Source organism: Ornithorhynchus anatinus, chromosome X1 (assembly GCF_004115215.2).
Source record: "Ornithorhynchus anatinus isolate Pmale09 chromosome X1, mOrnAna1.pri.v4, whole genome shotgun sequence".
In the NCBI taxonomy this organism is placed as follows: domain Eukaryota; kingdom Metazoa; phylum Chordata; class Mammalia; order Monotremata; family Ornithorhynchidae; genus Ornithorhynchus; species Ornithorhynchus anatinus.
In genome coordinates, this window is record NC_041749.1 from 42500548 (window position 1) to 42522749 (window position 22202).

The following is a 22202-nucleotide window of genomic DNA, read 5'->3' on the forward strand; positions in this document are numbered from 1 at the left end:
TGTAAGTACTTAACTAATACCATTAAAAAAAGATCTAATTCAAATTCTGTGTCATCAGGAAAATGGGCCATGTGGAAGCAAGTGTCAGAATACTCTCCTGATCTGTTGGGAAACTCTTCCATCTCGACACATTAAGAGTATCAAAGAGTCTCTAAGGGCTAATTGTCGACTCAATATGAATACTTTGTTCACTAGTAGGCGTAGGTGTTGACTGAAGTCTATTACATTATCTTCATAAAGCCTTCCATGACCAAGCCTTCATTTCCCTATCTATCCTCCCCTCTGCGTTGACTATGCATTTGGCTCTAAATCTCTTAGGCTTTCTGATGCTAATCCTACCCCCTCATCAATTATGTACCCTATCTTTATACTCGACTACTTCCCTATCTGTATTTATTTTAATGTCTGTCATCCCTTGTCGATTGTAAACTCCTTATGGGTAGGGATTGTATTAACCAATTCTATTGCATTGTAATGATGATGATGATGGGATTTGTTACACACTTACTATGTGCCAAGCACTGTTCTAAGTGCTGGGGTAGATGCAAGGAAATCGGGTTGTCCCACGTGGGGCTCACCGTCTTAATCCCCATTTTTCAGCTGAGGTAACTGAGGCACAGAGAGGTTAAGTGACTCACCGAGGCACACAGCTGATAAGTGCTGGAGCCGGGATTAGAACCCACGACCTCTGACTCCCAAGCCTGTGCTCTTGCCACTAGGCCACGACTCAGTATAGTCCTTTGCGAACCGTAAGTGTTCAATAAATACCACTGATTGCTAGATTAATTGAGGCACATAGATCTGAGATCACGCAGGTCACTTTTCCAGTCAGCACAATACTGTGCACCGAATATAAGCTTAGCTAAATCCCCGGCTATAAACAAGTTAGCTCCAAAGAACCCACATCCAACCAAAAGATTTTCACCTGCACCATTGGTCTTAATGCAGTTCACTGTCCAGTGAATTCCCATGCAGAAAACCAGATTGAGGTGGCCAGGGTGTATTTTGGGGCCTGACAGTGTGGGAACCTTGTGCCATATTTAAGGTTATCAACCTGGAGTTGGCATCCAGTATCTACGTCATTTCAGAATACTTCACATTCCTGGTTAGAAGTAGGGCTGGTTGAGGGAGGAGAGCAGAGGGAACTGGTAAAGGAAAAGGCAAACTAGGCCAAATTGTTTTAAATCCCTCCTATACCCAAGTGTTCAATTTTATGCCAGTGGCCTCTTCCTTCCCATTTCTTGTCTTTCTCTCTATGACAACCAATGAATTAGAGGGCATCAGAAGTTCTTAAAAAGGAGATCTTACTCCCTGCTGTGTTTACATGAGGTCAGCAGAGAGAATCAGAGGCATTTAGTTTGGGCTCTGAACTATCCGGTGGCATCTTCGTAACTCAGAAGAGGCGATTTTGTGATGGGGCTGGCAGGATATTTTTATTGCCTGTTTATTGCCTCACGAGGTAGAAAAAGATAATCCTCGTGTCTCACTTCTCAGGGTGAACAATAAGAACATTGCACATTGCTCAGGGGAACATTTTCAGTGGATTGTCATACGTGCCATTTACTAACCATTCACCTGAAGGATGTGGGTCTGATACAGCTCCTCATAGCCATAGGCATGACAGGTGTAATTGCCCATGTGAATAGTCGTTACCTTGGTGATGTATAGAGAATCATCTTCTCCAAAATCCTGCATTGAACAAAAGAACAAAAGAGGGATCTCATTACTGAACAAATTATCTCAAACATAGGAAAGGGTTTAGGAGACTGTTATTGCAAGAGGAAGTGGCCTTTAAGCTTGCCCCTTATGGGTCTTCTCTTTCGGTAACTCTGTAATTGAGGTTGACTTCCCCTTTGCCCTTTTTGCTTTTGGCTCCCCGCGTAAGGAATAAACTCTAGTAAAAATAAAAAATCTCCCCAGTGTCTCAACATTTAGGGTGTAGGTGTTGTGATCATTCTCCTAGGTGTAGGGTCAGCATGTGTTAGAGGCAGTGGGAGCATAAATTGTTAGAATGGGCAAGGAGGTTCATGGGCAGAGGTGGCATTTCTTGGGGGCCAGCGAGCTGAAACTGTCCCTGTGAGAAACCTCTGTGCACATCAGCTGCCCCTTAGAACATGGCAGACTCACAATCTCGGGTCAGGCCAAACATCCATCCATCCCCGCATTCTGCCTCCTGTGTTGGCACCACAAGATGGAACACGGGTCTGGCAGTCAGTGGGTCATGGGTTCTAATCTCGGTTCCACCACTTGTCTGCTGTGTGACCTTGGGCAAGTCACTTCACTTCTCTGTGCCTCAGTTATCTCATCTGTAGAAGGGAGATTTAAGACTATGAGCCCCATGTGGGACAGGGACTGTGTCCCTCAGTACTTAGTACAGTGTCTAACACATAGTAAACACTTAAAACCACAGTTATCATTAGAGGGACAGGATCGTGGTTTTCCTCCTTGTCCAAACTCACGATTGAATGAAACCTTCAGGATATACCTTTTATATCTCTTCCTCGTACCAGTACCTTATTTTGGTGTTTACCTCCCCTGCTAGATTGTAAGCTCCTTGAGGGCAGAGACCGTGGTTTCTAATTCTACTGTACTGTCCCCAGCGCCTAATACAGTGTTCTGCACATGAACACTCAAAAAACACTATGGATTGACTATTTCTGACCTCTCTATTTTTCTTTCTAATTCCCCAAAGAGGATTAACTTCTTTTTGCAGGTCCCAGCCTCCTCACTCTTCGTAAACACACTCCCAACATTCTTTTAATAACCTATTATGTAGTATAGATGCCTTTATCTAAACTCTTCTTGAACCTCTTGACATTTTCAGCTTACTCAACTCCTGTACGAACTACTTCCATATTTTTACCCCACCCCACTCTGGAGATGTGTTTCCTTCTGTTTGTCTTGAACCCAGACACAGCATGGGCTTGGGAGTCAGAAGGACCTGGGTTCTAATCCCATCTTCACCACTTGTCTGCTGTGGGAACCTTGGGCAAGTAACTTCATTTCTGTGTGCCTCATTTACCTCATCCGTAAAACTGGGAGCTCCATGTAGAACAGGCATTGGGTTCAACCTGATTAGCTTGTATTTACCCCAGCTCTTAGTACAGAGCCTGGCTCATGGTGCACTTAACAAATACCATTAAAAAAACTAAAATAAAACAAAACAAAAACACCGCCTTCGAGTTTCATAGGTATGACTGGAATATCTGATGAACCACAATTTCATGTTCCTCTTGTCCACACACTTGGAGATTCTACAATCCTCCATCTTGTCCTAGTCTAGCCTTCCCTTTTCTAGCTTTAAGGATGTTAGCCTTTCACTTTGCCTACTGAAGAAACATCACCTAGGTTTTACTTACTAACACCATTTCTCAAACACATATGAGTGAAGTGACTTCCTAGCAGACAACTCCCACTAGGGTGATATATCCTGCTAGGGCACCTTCTGTAGGAAACAATGGTACAGTATTCAAGGGGACCAAAAACTTCTCTAGTCTAAAAATCATTTCAGATACAAATACAGAGAAGGATCTCGTTAATGCCATGAAAATAAAAAAAAATCATCCATCTCAATTTCCTTTGAAAGCACAGAAGTCATTTGCTGAGAGAGAATGGATGAGGTTAATTTGGCTCTGCTGGCAGAGAGAGAGAAAGAGAAAGTGTGTGTGTGTGTGTGTGTGTGTGTGGGTCTGTCTGTGCATGGCTTGGGAATTAGGTGATCTGGGTTCTAGTTCTGCCTCTCCAAATAGGGGAGTGCCTGGTGGAGCCCTGCCATGGATGATGAGGGTGTCCAAATGCACAGTCACTTAGTGCATTTTATATTTATGATACTTGTTATGTGCTTACTCTGTGCCAGGCATTGTACTAAGCACTAGGGTAAATATAAGGTAATTAGGTTGGACACAGTCCACGTTCCACACGGGGCTCACAATCAATCCCCATTTTACAAATGAGATAACTGAGGCAGGGAAAAGCTGAGGCAGGTGTGGCAGGAATATACAGAAATAGCTGGCTAATAAGTGATAAAAGTCATGGTCCACTGGTCAAGGGCTCCACGGTACTATACTGGGCTACTTCAACCACAAATAGGTCCTGTGTGTTAAAAAAGCATGTTGGTCACCTCCCGCTTGATGCCCATCTTCTTGCTTATTGCACCCTGTGGCCCAGCAGGACCACCACCTCCAGGGATGAGAGATGGCGAGTGCCATTATGCTCACCATAGGTATTAGAATTAATTCCTCCAGGCAGGTTCTCAGACCTGAAGTCTCAGCCCACATGGAAAATGAGACATCCTGACTCACACCTCTGGAAATCAGAGAAGAGAGCACCACTCACTGAGGGCAAAAAATGTGACGAGAGTCACACAACTCGGAAGGGATTGCAGTGGTGTGTTGGTTTGATTTGCCACATCTGCATAGTGATAGAAGCTCACTGTCAGGCAGCGTCATCTTTGAACATATTGAACAGATAAATGAAGATAGATGTGCACACAAGCACACGCACTATTGCAGACACAGAAAACACATGGGCTTGAAACATAAACATTTTGATTACCCAAAAGTAGCATAATTATAGTCAACAGCAGAAGAATTTATCACAGGAATACACAACTGTGGGAGCATTTTCATACATTTAGCCAAAGCTTGCAGAGTTCTAAATACTTAAGGCCAGCTCTCATCATTTGTTGCTCTTCCTTTCCCAAATGAAGAGCGTCTCTGTCATCTGACATCTCTTTCCCTCTCTGCTCCTCTCCCTTCTTCCTTCCACCTGCCCTCTCTCACTCCCTCCAATTGCCTTTTTTTCCTTTCCCCCTTTCTCTACTTCATTTCCTGAAAATGACTTCAGGGACCTGGGAGACTCTGAGCTTTTCATAGTATTGGCGGTTGTTTGCTTTTGTTTTTGGGTCCTAAGGCATAAGCAGCTTCGAGCCAGATCTGGCAGACAAGTGACGCATGGGCTACGTGAGGCATTTGGGAAAGCGGCGACAGATGGAGGACCGCGACTCCACAGCTGCAGAGGGTCAATCGCATCGGGAGCTGAACACCGGCAGCTATCAAGGTCCCCGTCTGACCAGCAGTGGGTTTGGCAGGTGACACACACAGAGCAGCTCAGGAAGCAGGATTTGCTTTGAGTGGGAGGTATGAGCCTTGTAGTCAAAGAGGAAATTCGATGCCACCAAGTTTTGTAGACCAGCAATCTCGACCTTGGAGGGCAGCAGTGGTTTGAGGGTCAGGACCCGTGATACTTCTCAATGGGCTTCTATTCCATGGGGAAGTAGAGTCAGCAGCACAGAGCAATAGGGTCAGGAAGGGCTCCCTGGGATTAGCAGATGTATACGATTTAATTCAAGGCATGGAAAGCCTTACAAAATAATCTTTTGTGGGAGGAATTAGTTCTAAATCCAAAGTACCCAGGATGAATTACCTCCAAGGAAATGGGGTAGGGTGCAAAGGAGTGGTGAAGGAGGAGAGACTTCTCTTTTGGGGAAGGGAACAAGCATAATATAAAAAATGAAGCAAATAACTAGAGGCTTCGGCTTCCCCAGGTACAGCCAGATAATTATTCTTCATATCAGATACAATAACTGTCCTCATAGCAGATATTGCAGTAGTGTGGCCTGATAGAAAGAGCATAGGTCTTGGAGTCAGAGGACCTGGGTTCTAATCCTGGCTCTGTCAGTTGCCTGCTGTGTTACTCTGGGCAAGTCACTCGATTTCTCTGTGTCTCAGTTTCCTTATCTGGCAAATGGAGATTCAATTCCCATTCTTCTTCCTACTTTAGACCACGAGCCCCATGTGGGTCAGGGACTAAGTCTGACACGCTTATGTTTTTTCTACACCAGCGCTTAGAACAGTATTTTACACATAGTAAGAGCTTAACAATACCATAGATATTATAGATAGCCAGAGCTCAGAACAAACCAACATTGTCTTTGAAGACTGGATCCCAGCCTCTACCATAACGGGAAAAAAATCAAACCCAAAACACTCAGTTTGAGTGGTTCCAGACGACGACAAGAGTCTGGCAAAAGATCATACAGAAAGTTCCTGACTTAACACATTTTGTGTTGTGATGAATGACATTTCTCACACCCCATCCACACAACACACACTTTACACTGGTTTCAGCTTGACAACACTAGCCTCCTTTGCTGCACTAGGTCTGGGTCAGGTGGTTGGGTGGGAGTGAAAAGAGTTGGGGGAAATGACTACAAATCTACAACGGGATGGAGGGGAATGGAGGAGGGGAAAATTTAAAGAGGGTCAGGTGGTGAACTGGTAGACGCTGGGGGGAGTCAGTGGAATGTTCCCCACTCTACCTCTATCTCTGCCACTGGCAACCTGATTCTATCCTCCCCACTGCCTGCCAGACTTTCCTCTTTCCCATCTGGCAGACCCCTGCTCTCTCCATCTCCAAAGCCCTTCTGAAATCACACCTCCTCCAGGAAGCCTTCCCTAATTAATATCTCATATTCCCCCCCACTGACAATTCAGCACTTCTTGCTTCACTTACACACTAAGGGCTCTCTTGTCCCTTGGTACTTTTGTACATACCTTCCCCCATCAGTAATTAATTTTAGTCTCTGTCTCCCCCCACTAGATTTTAAGCTTCTTAAGGACAGAGATCAAGTCTTTTCTACTGTACTCCCCCCAGGACTTTGTGCACAGTGTAATAATAATAATAACAATAATGATGGCATTTGTTAAATGTTCACTATGTTTCCAGTACTGTTCTAAGTGCTAGGGCAGATACAGACTAATCAGATTGGACATAGTCCCTGTCCCACATGGAGCTCACAATCTTAATCCCCATTTTACAGATGAAGTAACTAAGGCACAGAGAAGTAAACGTTACACAGCAGACAAGTGGCAGAGCTGGGATTAGTACCAGAGTTTTCAGACTCCCAGGCCCAGGCTTTGTCCATTAGGTCATGCTGCTTCCCCACAGGCCATGACTCAAGAAACACTTCTGATTGATTATTGTGGGACCAGACTAACTTGGATATGGTGCTTGGCTTGTGGAAATTGGCTTTTCTTTTCTTACTTAACCGATCTACAGCACCTTGGGCTTAGATTCAACATCCTCCCCAAGCATCCCGTAGGCAGTCATAAATCCAAAAGCCCCACCATGACTGGTCAGATGCAGTGCCCAGTGCTCTGTTTCCAACCAGCACATCCTGTTTCCAACCATCAATCAATCAATCAGGTGTATTTATTGAGTGCTTACTGTGTGCAGGACACTGTACTAAGCGCTTGGAAGACTACAAAATTACAATATAAGAGAGTTGGTAGGTACTTTCCCTGCCCAAAATGAGATTACAGTCTAGAGAAGGAGACAGATATTAATATAAATACATAAATTATGGATATGTACAGAAGTGCTGTGGGGCTGAGGGAGGGGTAAAAAAAAAAAAAGGGCGGAAAACCGGGGTGATGCAGAAGAGAGTGGGAGAGGAGGAAATGAGGGCTTAGTCAAGGAAGGCCTCATGGAGAAGCTGTGATTTCACTGCTCTCCTCAACAGCCACCTGAATGGTTAGGGAGGTGCCTGGCCCCTGCCTGTGTACAAACACAGTCTTAGTTTTGGTTTTATTAGAAGCAGCATGACCGAGTGGGAAGAGCCTGGGCCTGGGAACCAGAGGACCTGGGTTCTAATCCAGGCTCTGCCCCCTGTCTGCTGGGTGACCTTGGGCAAGTCACTTAACTTCTCTCAGGTCCCTCATCTGCAAATTGGAGATTCAATACCTGTTCTCCTTCCTACAAGGGACTGTAAGCCCCATGTAGGATCTAGTTATCTTGTATCTACCCCAGCACTTAGAACAGGGCTTGTCATATAGTAAATGCTTAACCAATACCACAACTATCATTATTATTCATTGGCTCAGATTCCTTCAGCCAGCAGGGATTCCCTGATCTCTCAGTTGTTCCCATCCCTCTCCAACACCTCATCATGAGCAGCATGGTGTAGTGGGCCATGCGTACAGCACAGGCCCGGGAGTCAGAAGGTCATGGGTTCTAATCCCAGGTCCAGCACTTGTCTGATGTGTGACCTTGGGCAGGTCACCTCACTTTCCTGTGTCTCAGTCACCTCATCTGTTAAATGGGGATTGAGAATGTGAGCCCCACAGGGGTCAGGGACTGTGTCTAATCCAATTAGCTTGTATCCATCCCAGAGCTTAGTAGGGTGCCTGGCACATAGTAAGCGTTTAACAGATACCATTGTTATTGCTATTACTGTTGTCATTATTATCATGCTGCCATTTTAATCATCAGGGAGTAACCACAGATGGTGTCACGGCTGAGCCTCTCTGACCCTCTAGGCGCTTGGATAATCCAATCGACGTGGGTGTGGCCATATTCCTAGGTTCCATACAAGCTTCAAAACTAAATACAAACTCCCTAAAAATGATACATCTGGTTCGCCTAGAATGCAGGGTTGTGGGGAAACTCACGCTGCGGTACATCGAGTGTGCTCAGAACCCCGCCCTCACCCTCCTGCCCACCAAGCCATATCTTTCGATAATGAGGCACATTGAAGCCAAACAGGCTTGGATGGTTGGAATAACATTCCTTAGTTCCGTAGCTGTGTTCCATCCAAAACATGCAGCCAAAACACCTGCTCTGACGGAACCGGGTGGACTAACACACGAGTCTGAGAATTTGTGTCCTTAAATTCCTTTGGAGTCAACCTAGGCCCAAGAGATGTGTGAGGTTATTGTAGAACTTGTCACCAGGGAAGGCTTCACTAGGCACTAGGATTTGTGAAGTTCTCCGAATTGTAGGGAGGAGGGACTGGAAGAGCAAGGAGCACATCTGAACTAAATTCTAATTTTATGTTTTTAACCAAAAATGCAAGCACATCTTTTGCTTTGTCCTGCCTGGGGTCCAGAGGCAATCTGTTCCAGGTAGGACTTGGGTTGTCATTTTCCTATTCCACGTTCCTAACTCCTGTCTATATTGAACATAAATAGATGTTATTAAGTCTCAGTGAATTATTTTCTTTATGGGCAAAAGCTCAGAAAATCATTTTTCTAAAGAACAAATGATTTCGAGAGATTAAAAATTCCTCCAGCCCCAGCAAAGGGATCCATGGAAACCAGAAGTCTAACACAAGATTGGAGGGTCATTTTGGCCAAACTGATGCTCTCGCTAATTCTTTTTCTTTTTTTAAATGGCATTTAAGCACTTCCTATGTGCCAGGCACTGTTCTAAGCACTGGGGTAGATACAAAGTAATCAGGTTGGACCCAGGCCATGTCCCATGTGGGGCTCACAGTGTCAATCCTCATTTTACAGATGAGGTAACTGAGTCCCTGAGAAGTTAAGTGACTTGCTCCAAGTTACACAGCAGACAAGTGGTGGAGCCAGGATTAGCAACCAGATCCTTCAGACTCCCAGGCCTGGGTTCTCTCCACTGAACTACATTGCTTCTCTGGCAGGCAAAGAGCCCCTTCCCCACCCAGACACTAGGGTGGCCCCCAAGGTCAGGGGTGCAGCCATTTCTGCCCATGGCACTGTCTACTTGGAGCTGAATACAAGGAGGGGAGCCTTACTGCACCCGCCAAGAATGACGGGGCCAGGAATCCAGAAGGTATCGGGATCATCCTTGAACCTCTATGAGTCAGCCAGTAGCAATTAAATGCCTACTTCGTGCTAAGCACTGTACTGAATACTTGGAAGAATATGAAAGAGTTAGAGGACATGATCCCTCCCCTCAAGGAGTTTACAGTCTAAACTACTTGTTCTGTTGTGTTCTATTTTGTTTTGTTGTCTGTCTCCTCCATTTAGACTATGAGCCCATTATTGGGCAGGGATTGTCTCTATTTGTTACCAAATTGGACATTCCAAGCACTTAGTACAGTGCTCTGCACATAGTAAGCGCTCAATAAATACGATTGAATGATGAATGAATGAATGTAGGGGGAGTTAGATATTTCACTAACTTACAGATAGAGGGAATAGGACTGTAAACTCATTGTGGGCAGGAAGTGTGTCTGTTTATTGTTATATTGTACTCTCCCAAGCACTTAGTACAGTGCTTTCCACACAGTAAGCATTCAACGAATAGGATTGAATGAATGAATGAAGAGAGGGTATAAAATATAAGTAAGCACTCCAGGGAACTGGTAGCTTAAGTGTCTAGGAGGTGCAGAATGCAGTTTGGGGGTGAGGTATAAAATGGGAGAGACTACAGATAACTCAGGGAAGCCCCCCTTAAGTGGCTACTGGACAGACCTGCCTCTTGGGCATAATTGCTCCCCTCTCCCTCCCCACTGGCCAAATATTGTATCTGTTTATATCTAGAAGGGACCTTGACTTCACAAATGCAGCTGCAGGCATCACAAAACCCAGAATCGTTTCTAAAAAAACAATTACGCAGAAGCAATCAAGCATTAATGGCATTGTTCTGACACACTGAAGAGTACAGTCAAAAGGGGAGTTTTCACATTTCATTTTTCTGTTAGTTTCTTGTAAATCGGTTTTAAAAAGAGCCATCACACATCTGTGATCTCTATAACTAGCATTCATGCTTCAAAAAAATAAGGTGCATTTTGTTATGTAATTAGATGTCTATTATTTTCATCTTAGCTTTGCATTATTCTTTAATTATGGTCTACAGTGCCAGAATCTGTCCTTGGACTGAATTCCCCTAAAGCAGTAGTTTACTAAGGGTTTATGATATGGTCTGGACTATAAGCTCCCTCCTGACTGTAAGCTCGTTAATGGGCAGAGAATATATCCACCAACTCTGTTATATTGTACTTCTCCTAAGTGCTTAGTACAGTGTTCTGTACACAGTAGAGAAGCAGCATAGCTTAGTGGAAAGAGCCCAAGCTTGAGAGACAGAAGACGTGGTTTCTAATCCCAGCTCTGCCACTTGTCTGCTGTGTGACCCTGAGCAAGCCTCTTAACTAACTCAACTCTTAAATAGCACTCTATAAATAAATGAATATGATTGATTGATGGATAGTACTGAGAACATTAGACAGACATTTAGGAGAATTCTTCCAGTCGTAAAGTGTGGTGTTTTTCCTAAGTACCTAACTCTTTCGGGGATAGGAATAAGAGAGATTTGCTTTCCCGTTACACCCCTAAGGCATTTGCACGTGAAGGCTGACAGACAGAGGACTCTTCAACAACTACAACCATATGCTGCTTCTGCTGGGGTCTATTTAGCCTCTAGGGCTCCCAGCTGAATTTCTATTTGAGGGACTACAGCCTCTCCTACCCCAAATCTACTCTCTCTTCTCCCCATACTATTCTCCCTCCCTAATGAATTACCCATGCACTTGAGTCCTTAAACCTTAAGCACTTAAGAACTTGTCCCACTCCCACTGAATTTATGTTCATCTCAATCAATCGATGAATCAGTGGTATTGATTGAGCACTTACTGTGTGCAGAGCACTGTACTAAGCACTTGGGAGAGTACAAAACAACAGTGTTAGTAGACACATTCCCCACCCACAAGGAGGGTTCTAATCCTTGCTCTGCCACTTGCCTGCCTTGTTCCCTTGGGCATGTCATTTCACTTTTCTATGCCTCAGTTCCCTCATCTGTAAATGGAGATTACAACTGTGAGTCCCAAGTGGGACATGGAATGTAAGCTTGCTGTGAGCAGGGAATATGCCTACTGTTATATTAGACTCTCCCAAACACTTAGTAAATTGCTCTGCACACACTACGTGCTCAATAAACATGACTGTGTGAATGAATGAATGAGCTTGTATCTACAAGAGTGCTTAAAATAGTGACTGGTTCATAGTAAGCGCTTAACCAAAACCATAAAAAAAATAAGTGCAGTCTGGAAGGGAAGACAGACATTAATATAACTACCGTGACATTAGGTTGCTTCTCCCTGCAATTTATTTTAATGTCTGTCTCCCCTACTCGATAATAAACTACTCGAGGGCAGGGATTGGGTCTACCTATTCTATTATGCTCTCCCAAACTCATAGTGCAGTGCTTTGCACACAGTAAATGCTCAATAAATCCCACACCTGTCACAAAATGGAAGTGTTTGCAGTCCTCTGCGAGGGGACACAAACAATGAAGCAGCATGGTGTAGTGGATAGAACCTGGGCCAGGGAGTCATAAAGTTTTACGTTCTAATCCCAGCTCTGCCACTTGTCTGCTGTGTCACCTTGGGCAAATCACTTCACATCTCTGTGCCTCAGTTACCTCAGCTGTAAAATGGGGGTTGAGAGTGTGAGCCCCATGTGGGATTGGGACTATGTCCAACCTGATAAACTTGTTTCTACCCCTGTGCTTCGTACAGGGTTTGGCACATAGTTAGTGCTTAACAAACAACACAATTATCACTACTATTATTATCATCACAGCCAAAGTCAGAAAGGTGGAGTCCAGTCACCAACAAAGCAGAACAGCAATGGATGCTTCCAGTGGACCATAGGCCAGACAAATAGGTAGATGATGCCCAGCTTGAATGGTCACCAACAGGAGATGGAGAGTCCCCGTTGAGCAGATGGCTCTCGGAAGGTCCAGAGACCAAGAGACGTCTCTGAGAACAGTGACGGTCTCTGCCAGGGGACTGTGATTTTGTCCAGCTTGGTGGAGGATCGTCTGTTCCACCCCACTGTTCTGGAGAGGGTCTCACCCTGTTCTGTCCCCTTCAAATCCAACAGAGCTCCATAAGTATGAAAAGAAACTCAGCAATTAGAGAGGATTAGAAATTAGGTTGGGATAAATGATTAATTTGCCACCCAAAGCTAACAGAATTTGGATTAGAATGTAGGAGAATGGCTGCTTTTGTCCTTACTCCCTTTTCTCAGCAACCTGGCCTAAATAGTGAAGGGAAAAGAAACCACCAACTGATATACTGCCAACTCCAAATGGGCCATTCCATTATTGAATATGTCTGCCGGAGACAGAGAGTTCTAAATATTGAGGAGTAGAAGGCACTGGTAGGGTGAAGTGACAAGTGATTGATAAATGGTCACTCTAGGCTGAGTTTCGTGGAAAACAATTTAGCGTTTTTGGGAAAGAGATTCCTCAAAGCAAGCTGTCTGGCACCAGCAAAATATAGCATCAGTTACCCACCCTTTCTATTCTCCAACTACACCCACTCTCTTGGATGGCTCATTCAATTTCACAGCTTCCACTACTATATCTAAGTGGATAATAATAATAATAATGGTATTTGTAAGCGCTTACTATGTGCATGGCACTGTTCTAAGCACTGGGGGGGCATACAAAGTGATCAGGTTGTCCCATGTAGGGCTCTCAGTCTTAATCCCCATTATACAGATGAGGGAACTGAGGCACAGAGAAGTTAAGTGACTTGCTCAAAGTCACACAGCTAAGTGGCAGAGCCAGGATTAGAATCCCTGACCTCTGACTCCCAAGCCTGTGCTCTTTCCACTGAGCAACTCTATGATTTCCAAATCTTCCTCTCCAGCCCTGACCTCTCTTCACTCTTCACTCCTCCTCCTGCTTTCAGAACATCTCTTCTTGGATGTCCTGTGATCACCTCAGACTTAACATGTCCCTAAACAGAACTCCTTATCATCCCTCCCCAATTCTGTCCTCCCCCGACTTTCCCATCACTGTAGACAGTACCACCATCCTCCCTGTCTCACAAGCTTGTAACCTTGGCATTATCCTCGACTCATCTCTCTCATTCAACCCACATATGCACTGTCACCAAATCCTGTCACTTCAACCTTCACAACATCGCTAAAATACATCCTTTCCTCTCCATCCAAACTGCCAACATGTAAATCCAAGTATTTATCCTACGCTGCATCAGCTGCCTCACTAACCTTCCTACCTTGTCTCTTCCTACTCCAGTCCATACTTAACTTTGCTGCCCAGATCATTTTTCTTAAAAACCACTCAGTCCATGATTCCCCACTTCTCAAGAACCTCCAGTGGAGCTAGCGAAGTATGCTGCTACTATTACACTCATAGTCTTTCAAAAGCACCAGACTTTTGGGAAGGATTTCTGTCCCTCCCTTGCAGATATCCACATCTGCAGCCTTTCCTTTAGTGTGTGGGGAGCTGGAGCTGAGTTAAAAAATGTCCCTCTGCTAACGATTTTTTTAATGGTATTTATTAAACACTTACATTTATGCCAGCAACTTTTCTAAGTGGTCAGGTAGATACAAGGTCACCAGGTTGGACACAATCCTTGTCCTACGTGGGGCTCACAGTCTAAGATGGGAGGAGGAGGATTCAATCCCCATTTTACAGGTGAGGTAACTGAGGCACAGAGTAGTTAAGTGACTTACCCAAGGTCACATAGCAGATAAGTGGTGGAACTGGGATTAGAACCCAGGTGGTTCTGACTCCTAGACCTGTGTTGTAGCCATTAGGCCATGCTGCTTCTCCGTTAAGCACGCATTAAGTCATGGGGCAGATACAAGATAATCAGGTGGGACACAGTCCTTGCCCCACGTGGGGTTCACAGTCTAAATCAGGAGGAGGAGGATTTAATCTCCATTTAACAGATGAGGTAACTGAGGCACAGAGAATTGGAGTTACACAGCTCATAGATGTCAGGACTGGGATTAGTACCGGGATCTCTGACCCTCAGGCTCGTGCTCTTTCCACTAGCCAGTGCTGTTTCCCCAAAACCATTCCCAGACCCTCACACCTCCAGTCTGCTGGGACTCTCCAGACCTAGTGGCTGGGAAGCATCCTCCAGAAGCACCCTCCAGGGAGGCTGATGGGAGGCCCCTTGGTCTTCTAATTGGGTGCTGATAAAGCTTGCCGACGGTGGAAAATTTTTGGCAGTTGTCAGGAGGCCAATGCCAATTCTCAATGATCTGCAGAATCAAGGCTAATCATTTGGATTATTTTTAAGTCCAACAAGCTGTGCAGCTCCAAAACACCCCTCCCAAGCCTTGTAAGATCAGTGATTTTTACCATTTCAGAATCATTTCCATCCTCGGCTCTATCGGCTGCATTTCACAGATGGGATCTAATCTCCCCCACTTTAGTGATGATAAAAGGGAGTCTAAGAGTCACTGAGTGCTAGAATTAAAGGCTTCAAGGCATTTTGAGAGGCAAAACTCTCACAAACCAAAGACAGATGGTTTTCAATCCTATTTGTTAAGATTTCTAGGAAAAAAATTCTACAACTTTCCACTATCACTTGTTTCAGTAACTAGAAATTCTTTCCAATGGGGAAGTCTTTCCTTAGGTTGAATCAAAATATTTCCTATAAGCTCCACTACATTGTACGTTCCTTGAAGACAGGGATCATATCTACCAAGTTGATTGCATTGCACTCTCCCAGGCACTTAGTAGAGTACTTTGGCCAGAGTAAGTGCTCAATAAATACTACTGATTGACTGAATGATTTAAGTGCCCTGGGGGACCAACAAAAATGAGGGGACTGGTCATAGTAGAGGAATCTTTTGAACATCCATTAAGTGTAATGCACTGTACTAAGTGCTTGGGAAAGTACAACAGAAGGGCAAGTCATGTTCACTGCCTACATGGAGCTTCCCTCTATCTGTAATTTATTTGAATGTTTTTCTCCCCATCTATGCTATAAGCTCCTTGTGGGTAGAGAATGTCTATCACATCTGTTGTATTGTACTTTCCCAGGTGCTTCAATACAGTGTTCTGTACATAGCAAGTGCTCAATAAATAATATCGATCGATGGATTATGCTGCAGTAATAATAATAATTGTGGTTTTTATGAAATGCTTACTACTGTGCCAAGCACTGCACTAAGCGCTAAGGTCATCAGGTCCCACATTGGAGTCACAGTCTAAGTAACAGGGAGAACAGATATTGAATCCCCATTTTGTAGCTGAGGGAAGTGAATCACTGAGAAGTCAAGTGAGTTGCCCAAGATCACACAGCAGGAAAGTGGCGGAGCTGATATTGGAACCCAGGTCCTCTGATTCTCGGGCCCAAGCTCTTTCCACAAGGCCACACTGCTTCTCTAATGTAGGAAACAAATAAAAACATTGACCACAGTGTGAACAATTGTCATACTATTGGATATACATAATTACCCAAATGCTGAAAATGGGTTGAACTAAATCCATAAGTATTAGAGGTGGCTAGTGGGTTGTTACGATTCAATCGATTAATTTGGTATTTATTGAGCACTTCCTGTGTGCCGAGCACCGTACTAAGTGCTCGAGAGAGTCCAGTATAACAGAGATGGTAGACACAGTCACTGCCCACAATGAGATTCGTGGTTACTGGGACCCAGCGAGGTGAAGATGACCCTCTCCAGGAAGGATTATGTCGGGTTACAACTGAGTGCTGCATCACATTCCTCCCTCCTAGAGTCCAGCTATTTCCTTGTGAGAATGTCAGGAGTTTCTTCAAGTGCTTCAGATGTAGTGTTTATCGGACTGTCAAACAAAATGTCCCCAAGCATCTAATGAGGTTATTATAATGCAAAACCCCAAAACCCACCCAGATGTCTGTCGCTTTGAGGATGATTTCTCTACACTAATCAAATGCCTCTGATCTTTTTAACAATAGATCTAAGAGGGAGTCCTATAAAGACAATACAAATTAAATGAGTCATGAGCTCCTCACTCACTTTCTTTGGCCCCTTGAATAATTCACTTCCAAAGACAAGATGACTGGGAACGTGCTTCATTAAAGCTATTTGTTCTTGGATTTCTACAGTCCAAGGGTGGAGAAGATTCAACCTTTGAACAAATCTCTCAAATATTACCTCAGACATAGTCTTCTAATGAATTTTGATTTTTTTCTTTAGTTGTCATATGCAGCTTCTAAGTAAGGCGATTTTGTGAAAACAGAATTGATCTTTTATGATCTCCTGGCTTGCCACCCCCTTCTTCACATCAGACGGATCCCAGCTCTCTCCACATTGAAATCCCTCCTAAAATGCCACCTCCAATAACTTATCCCTGATTCATGTCCCAGCACCATTCTTTGAGCCAATGTCAGCCTTTTAGGAACTTATTCACATATATCTTAGAATTCACATAGATATCACTGCTTAATTTCTCTGTTCTGACACTGATGTAAGTACTTTTGTTTGTCACCCCCAATGGAGTATGAACTCGTTACGGTCAGGGAACATGCCACTTCATCATTCTAATCCCGACTCTGCCACGCGTCTGCTGTGTGACTTTGGGCAAGTCACTTAACTTCTCTGGGCCTCATTTCCCTCTCCTGTAAAGGGGGGATTAAGAGTGTGAGCCCCATGTGGGACAGGGACTGAGTCCAACCTGATTAACTTGTATCTACTCCAGGGCTTAGAACAGTGCTTGGCATAAAGTAAATGCTTAATAAGTACTATAATCATCATTATTATTACTATTCTGTACTTTCCAAGTGTCTACTACAGGGCACAAAACCAAGTGGATGCTCAATAAACGCTGCTGTAACTACTACTTTTAAGTGAATTGAAATCCCCTGGATTAAGAAGGGGAACATTTTTCTGTTCGGGAGACACAGAACAGAAAGATGTTTCAAGCTCCCTGCAGAAATTCTGAGATATGGACCCTTCTGTTGTTCCCAGAACACGGGACATTAGGGATGTTCTTTAGCAGTGGAGAGTGGGTGATGAGAAATGTCAGAAAGTAAAAACACTTTTCACAGATCTCTTGTTAGACTCTGAGTTCCATTGTGTGGTTGACTTTTAAAAGTCATGAGGGAAGGCATTGAGGAACAGCAAAACTTTTACACTGTAGTTGCACTAGGGTGTTTTCATCCTAGAGGGATGAACAGAAAGGAAACACTATCCAACCTTGGCTTCATCGACAGTGTCCAATTCTACTTCACATCCTGACTCTCCGATGGCTCCTTCTAAGATTCTCTCGCAGGCTCCTTCTCTCCTACCTCCCTCTAATAGTGAGGGTGCAGAAAAGTTCACTTCTGGGTCCCCATCTATTCTCCATCTACCCTCCACTCCTTTGAAGAACTCCCTTGATCCACTACCATCCCTATTCAAATGATTTCCAAATTTAGCTCTCCAGTCTTGACCTCTCTCCTTGTCATTTCCTCCTGCCTTCAGGATATGTCTCCTCGGATATCCTGACACTTCAAACTTAACAGGTCCAAAACAGAACTCCTCATCTTCCCTCTCAAACCCTGTTTTCCTCATAACTTTCTAATCACAGCACCACCATCCTCCCAGTCTCACAAGTTCATAACCCTGTGATTATCCTCAACTCATCTCTCATCTGCAACTCACACATTCCATCTATCACAAAATCTTTCTGGTTCTACCTTCACAACATCTCTAAAATCTGCCATTTTCTCTCCAGCCAAACTGCTACCATGCTGATCCAACCACTCATCATTTCTCTCCTTGACTATTGCAGCACCTTCCTCGTTGAATTCCCAGTATCCTATCTTTAACCCTCCAGGCCATACTTCTCTACTGCCCAGATAATTTTTCTAGAATAGGAAAAGTTCCACTCATGCCTCCCCATTCCTCAAAATTACCTCCGAAGTTTGCCCATGCACCTTTCCATCAAATAGAAAATCCTTATCACTGGCTTTAAGGCACTCAGTCAGCTCTTTTCCTCTTAATGTACTCAGTCAGCCTTTTTCCTCTTAATTGCACTGGTCTCCTACTAAACCTGACCCATACGCTCTGCTCTTCAAACATCAACCTGCCCTCCGTACCTCAATCTCATCTATCCCAACACCAACCCCTTGCCCACATTCTCCCTTGGGCCTGGAACTCCCTCCCCTTTCATATCCGACAGTTCACCCTTCTTTCCACCTTCAGATCTCTCCTAAAAATCATGTCTTCTCCCTTCCCAGGCTAAACCCTTTATTTCCCCATCCATGCCACTCTCTGTCAACTACGTACTTCTAAGCACTTCAATATTCACCCCAGCCCCATAGTGCTTATGTAAATATAGAACAGAGTTGGTAATAATAATAATGATGGCATTTGTTACATGCTTACTATATGCCAGGCACTGTACTAAGCATTGGGGTGGGTACGAGCAAATCGGGTGGGATACAGTCGTTGTCCCTGTCCCGGGTGGGGCTCACAGTCTTAATCCCCATTTTACAGATGAGATAACTGAGGGCCAGAGAATTTAAGTGACTTGCCCAAGTCACACAGCAGACAAGTGGCAGAGTCAGAATTAGAACCTATGACCTTCTGACTCCCAGGTCTGTGCTCTATCCACTAGACCATGCTGTTTCTACCTGCCCACAACTAGCTTAGAGTCTAGAGTCAAGTTTATAGCCTAGAGAAATCTTTGTTCCAGAGCAATATCTCAATCTTTTCATATATGAATTGGGGTTTTCCCCTTTTCCCATATCTGATAGTACTTTATTTGTGATCCAGAGGATATTGCTTAGGCACCTATGTTTATATTACTCACACAGTAAGTCAAAAACAAATTTGATGACAAAGGATCAACAAGGTAAGTTAGACCAAAGCACCAGCTGAGCTATTTGGAGGTTTAGCTTCACGCTTTCTAAAACACCGCTATTAATTCCCTTTCTAGCCTGGTGGCCTGCTTTCTTCCTGACCATTCAGGGCGAAGCCATCAAACCCCCATGGTTAAAGAGCTTGATGGAGGGAGGGGGTTCTTTGTGAGTGGTGAATATCGTGTTGTACATTTTACACCATCTCCTATTTTAGTTAGAAATGGTCTGTCTTTCTTTCAAAAGTGCAATTGATGGGAAATTGTTAGCATGAGGATTGGAAGAGGGAGACACCTGGGGTCGAGTCACTTTCAGAATCAGGCAGAACCAACCCTGACTTTTCTCTCCTGTGGAACAGCATCCCTTAAGGACATCTGGGAAAAGAGAGAAGCCAGACCCAAATTTGGGGAAATTGCACCAGGAATGGCCAATCGGTGACTTGGAGAGTTTAATGGCTTGGGAAAGTTTAACAGTAGCAAAACACACTCCCTGCCCTGCCCTCAGGGAGCTTTACAATCTAATGGGACACTGATACACTATTAATGCCCAGTGATTCTGAAAGAACAAAAAGGGCACATCAAACCTCTGGCAAATATTTCTCTGGAGTAGTAATGATAATAATAATAATAATGATAACTACAGCATTTGTTAAATGCTTTCTATGTGCCAAGCACTGTTCTAAGCACTGGGGTAGATACAAGGTAAGCAATTTGGACAGTCCCGTCCTACATGGGGCTCACAGTTCTAACCCCCATTTTATAGATGAGGTAACTGAGGTACAGGGAAGGTAAGTGATTTGCCCAAGGTCACACAGAAAACAAGTGGCAGAGGCAGGATCAGAACCCACATCCTCCGACTCCCAAACCCATGCTCTTTCCAGTAGGCCAAGCTGCCTTCCTAATACTTGGCGGGCAGCATATTGAAGGAGTTGCGGGGCATGCTCCAGAACTGTACACGGTCGAAGAGGGGCAGCTGCCTTGTTCCAGTAGCACTTCTTCAAAGCCCTCTTATAACCCCATCTTCTCTAACAAGCTTCTCTGACTATCAGCACCAATCCATCCAATCCATCAGCCAGCTGATAAATACCCTTATATATCTGACTTATGCTGACCCTTAGCATATCCAGCGTGGCTCAGTGAAAAGAGTACGGGCTTAGGAGTCAGAGGTCATGGGTTCTAATCCCAGCTCTGCCACCTGTCAGATGTGTGACTTTGGGCAAGTCACTTAACTTCTTGGTGCCTCAGTTACCTCATCTGTCAAATGGGGATTAAGACTGTGAGTCTTGCATGGAACAACCCGATTACCCTGCATCTACCCCAGATCTTAGAACAGTGCCTGGCACATAGTAAGTTCTTAACAAATACCAACATTATTATATACATAGATTTGATGGAACATTCAATTTTATGCATTCCGATTCCACTGCTTGTGAAAATGTCTATGTGTCTCTCTCCTGATAGAGTGTAAGCTCTTTGTGGGCAAGGAATTTGTCTTGTGCTTCTGTTGTACTTTCCCAAGTGCTCAACACACTCACCCCTCAGTAAGTGCTCAATAAATACTATTACTTCTACTACCTGGAAACTAAGATGGAAAAAATGATACTAATCAAATAAAATGAATAATAAACTTTTCTGTCCATGTTTTCTCTCTCCTCAAGAACCTCCAGCGGTTACCCATCCACCTCTGCATCAAACAGAAACTCCTCACTATCAGCTTTAAATGACTCAATCACCTTGTCCCCACCTACTTTACCTCTCTGGTTTCCTACTACAACGCAGGCCACACACTTTGATGCTCTAATGTCAACCTATTCATTCTACCTCGACCTCTTCTATCTCACTATTAACCTCTTGCCCATGTCCTGTCTCAGGCCTGGAACGCCCTCCCTCCTTCATTCAGTCATTTATTCAATCATATTTATTCAACACTTACTGTGTGCAGAGTACTGTACTAAGTACTCTGAAAGTACAATACAACAATAGAGACAATCCCTGCCCATAGCAGGCTTACAGTCCAGAAGGAGGGAGACAGACATCAAAAAAAGTAAACAGGCAACAATATAAATAAAAAGAATTATAGATATATAGATATAAACATAAGTGCTGTGGGGTTGGGGGAAGCGCAAACAGGCAATTACTCTCCCCACCTTCAAAGCCTTATTAAAAGCACACTTCCTTCAAGAGGTCTTCCCTGACTAAGCCCTCATTTCTTCTTCTCCAACTCATTTGTTCATTTAGTTGTATTTATTAAGCACTTACTGTGAGCAGAGCACTGTGCTAAGCACATGGGAAGAACAATACAACAATAAATAGTGACATTCTCTTCCTACAATGAGCTCACAGTTTGCATCACATTTGCACTTGGTCTGGCACCCTTTGTTCATCCCTACAGCACTGATATACAAGTCCATAATTTATTTATTTATATTAACGTCTTGCTGTGGGCAGGGAAGTTGTCTACCAATTTTGTTATACTGAACTCTCCCAAGCACTTAGTATAGTGCTCTGCATATAGTAAGTGCTCAATGAATGAGATTGATTGATGCTCAACATCCCATAAATGGAAAAAAAAATACACCTTCACTGGCTGAAAATATTGGCTTGAATCACTCTTTACATATTTTGTCCAAAGGGCCACTTTGTGACTTTTCATAGTAATGAGAAGAGGGGCACAAACTATGGAAGCACATTTCAGGCTGAGTTGTGTTGGCAGAATGGGAAGGGATCACTTCCAAAACAAATGGAATGGGAATTTCCTTTCTCTGGGAAGGGAAAAGACTTGCAGTATCCAAATGTGAATTTCAGCACCATAAATAAATAAATAAATAAATAAATAAATCCAGATTGTT

At 43.9% G+C, this 22202-nt stretch overlaps 1 protein-coding gene across 2 annotated transcripts in view; it reads right to left on the minus strand.

The window, feature by feature from the left end:
- FSTL4 (follistatin like 4) overlaps nt 1–22202 on the minus strand; it is a 661388-nt gene that overhangs the window by 49082 nt on the left and 590104 nt on the right. For both annotated transcript variants that reach the window (XM_029050943.1, XM_029050942.1), the window contains exon 8: nt 1569–1689. In XM_029050943.1, coding sequence (XP_028906776.1) covers nt 1569–1689 — 121 coding nt within the window. The remainder of the gene's footprint in view (nt 1–1568; nt 1690–22202) is intronic.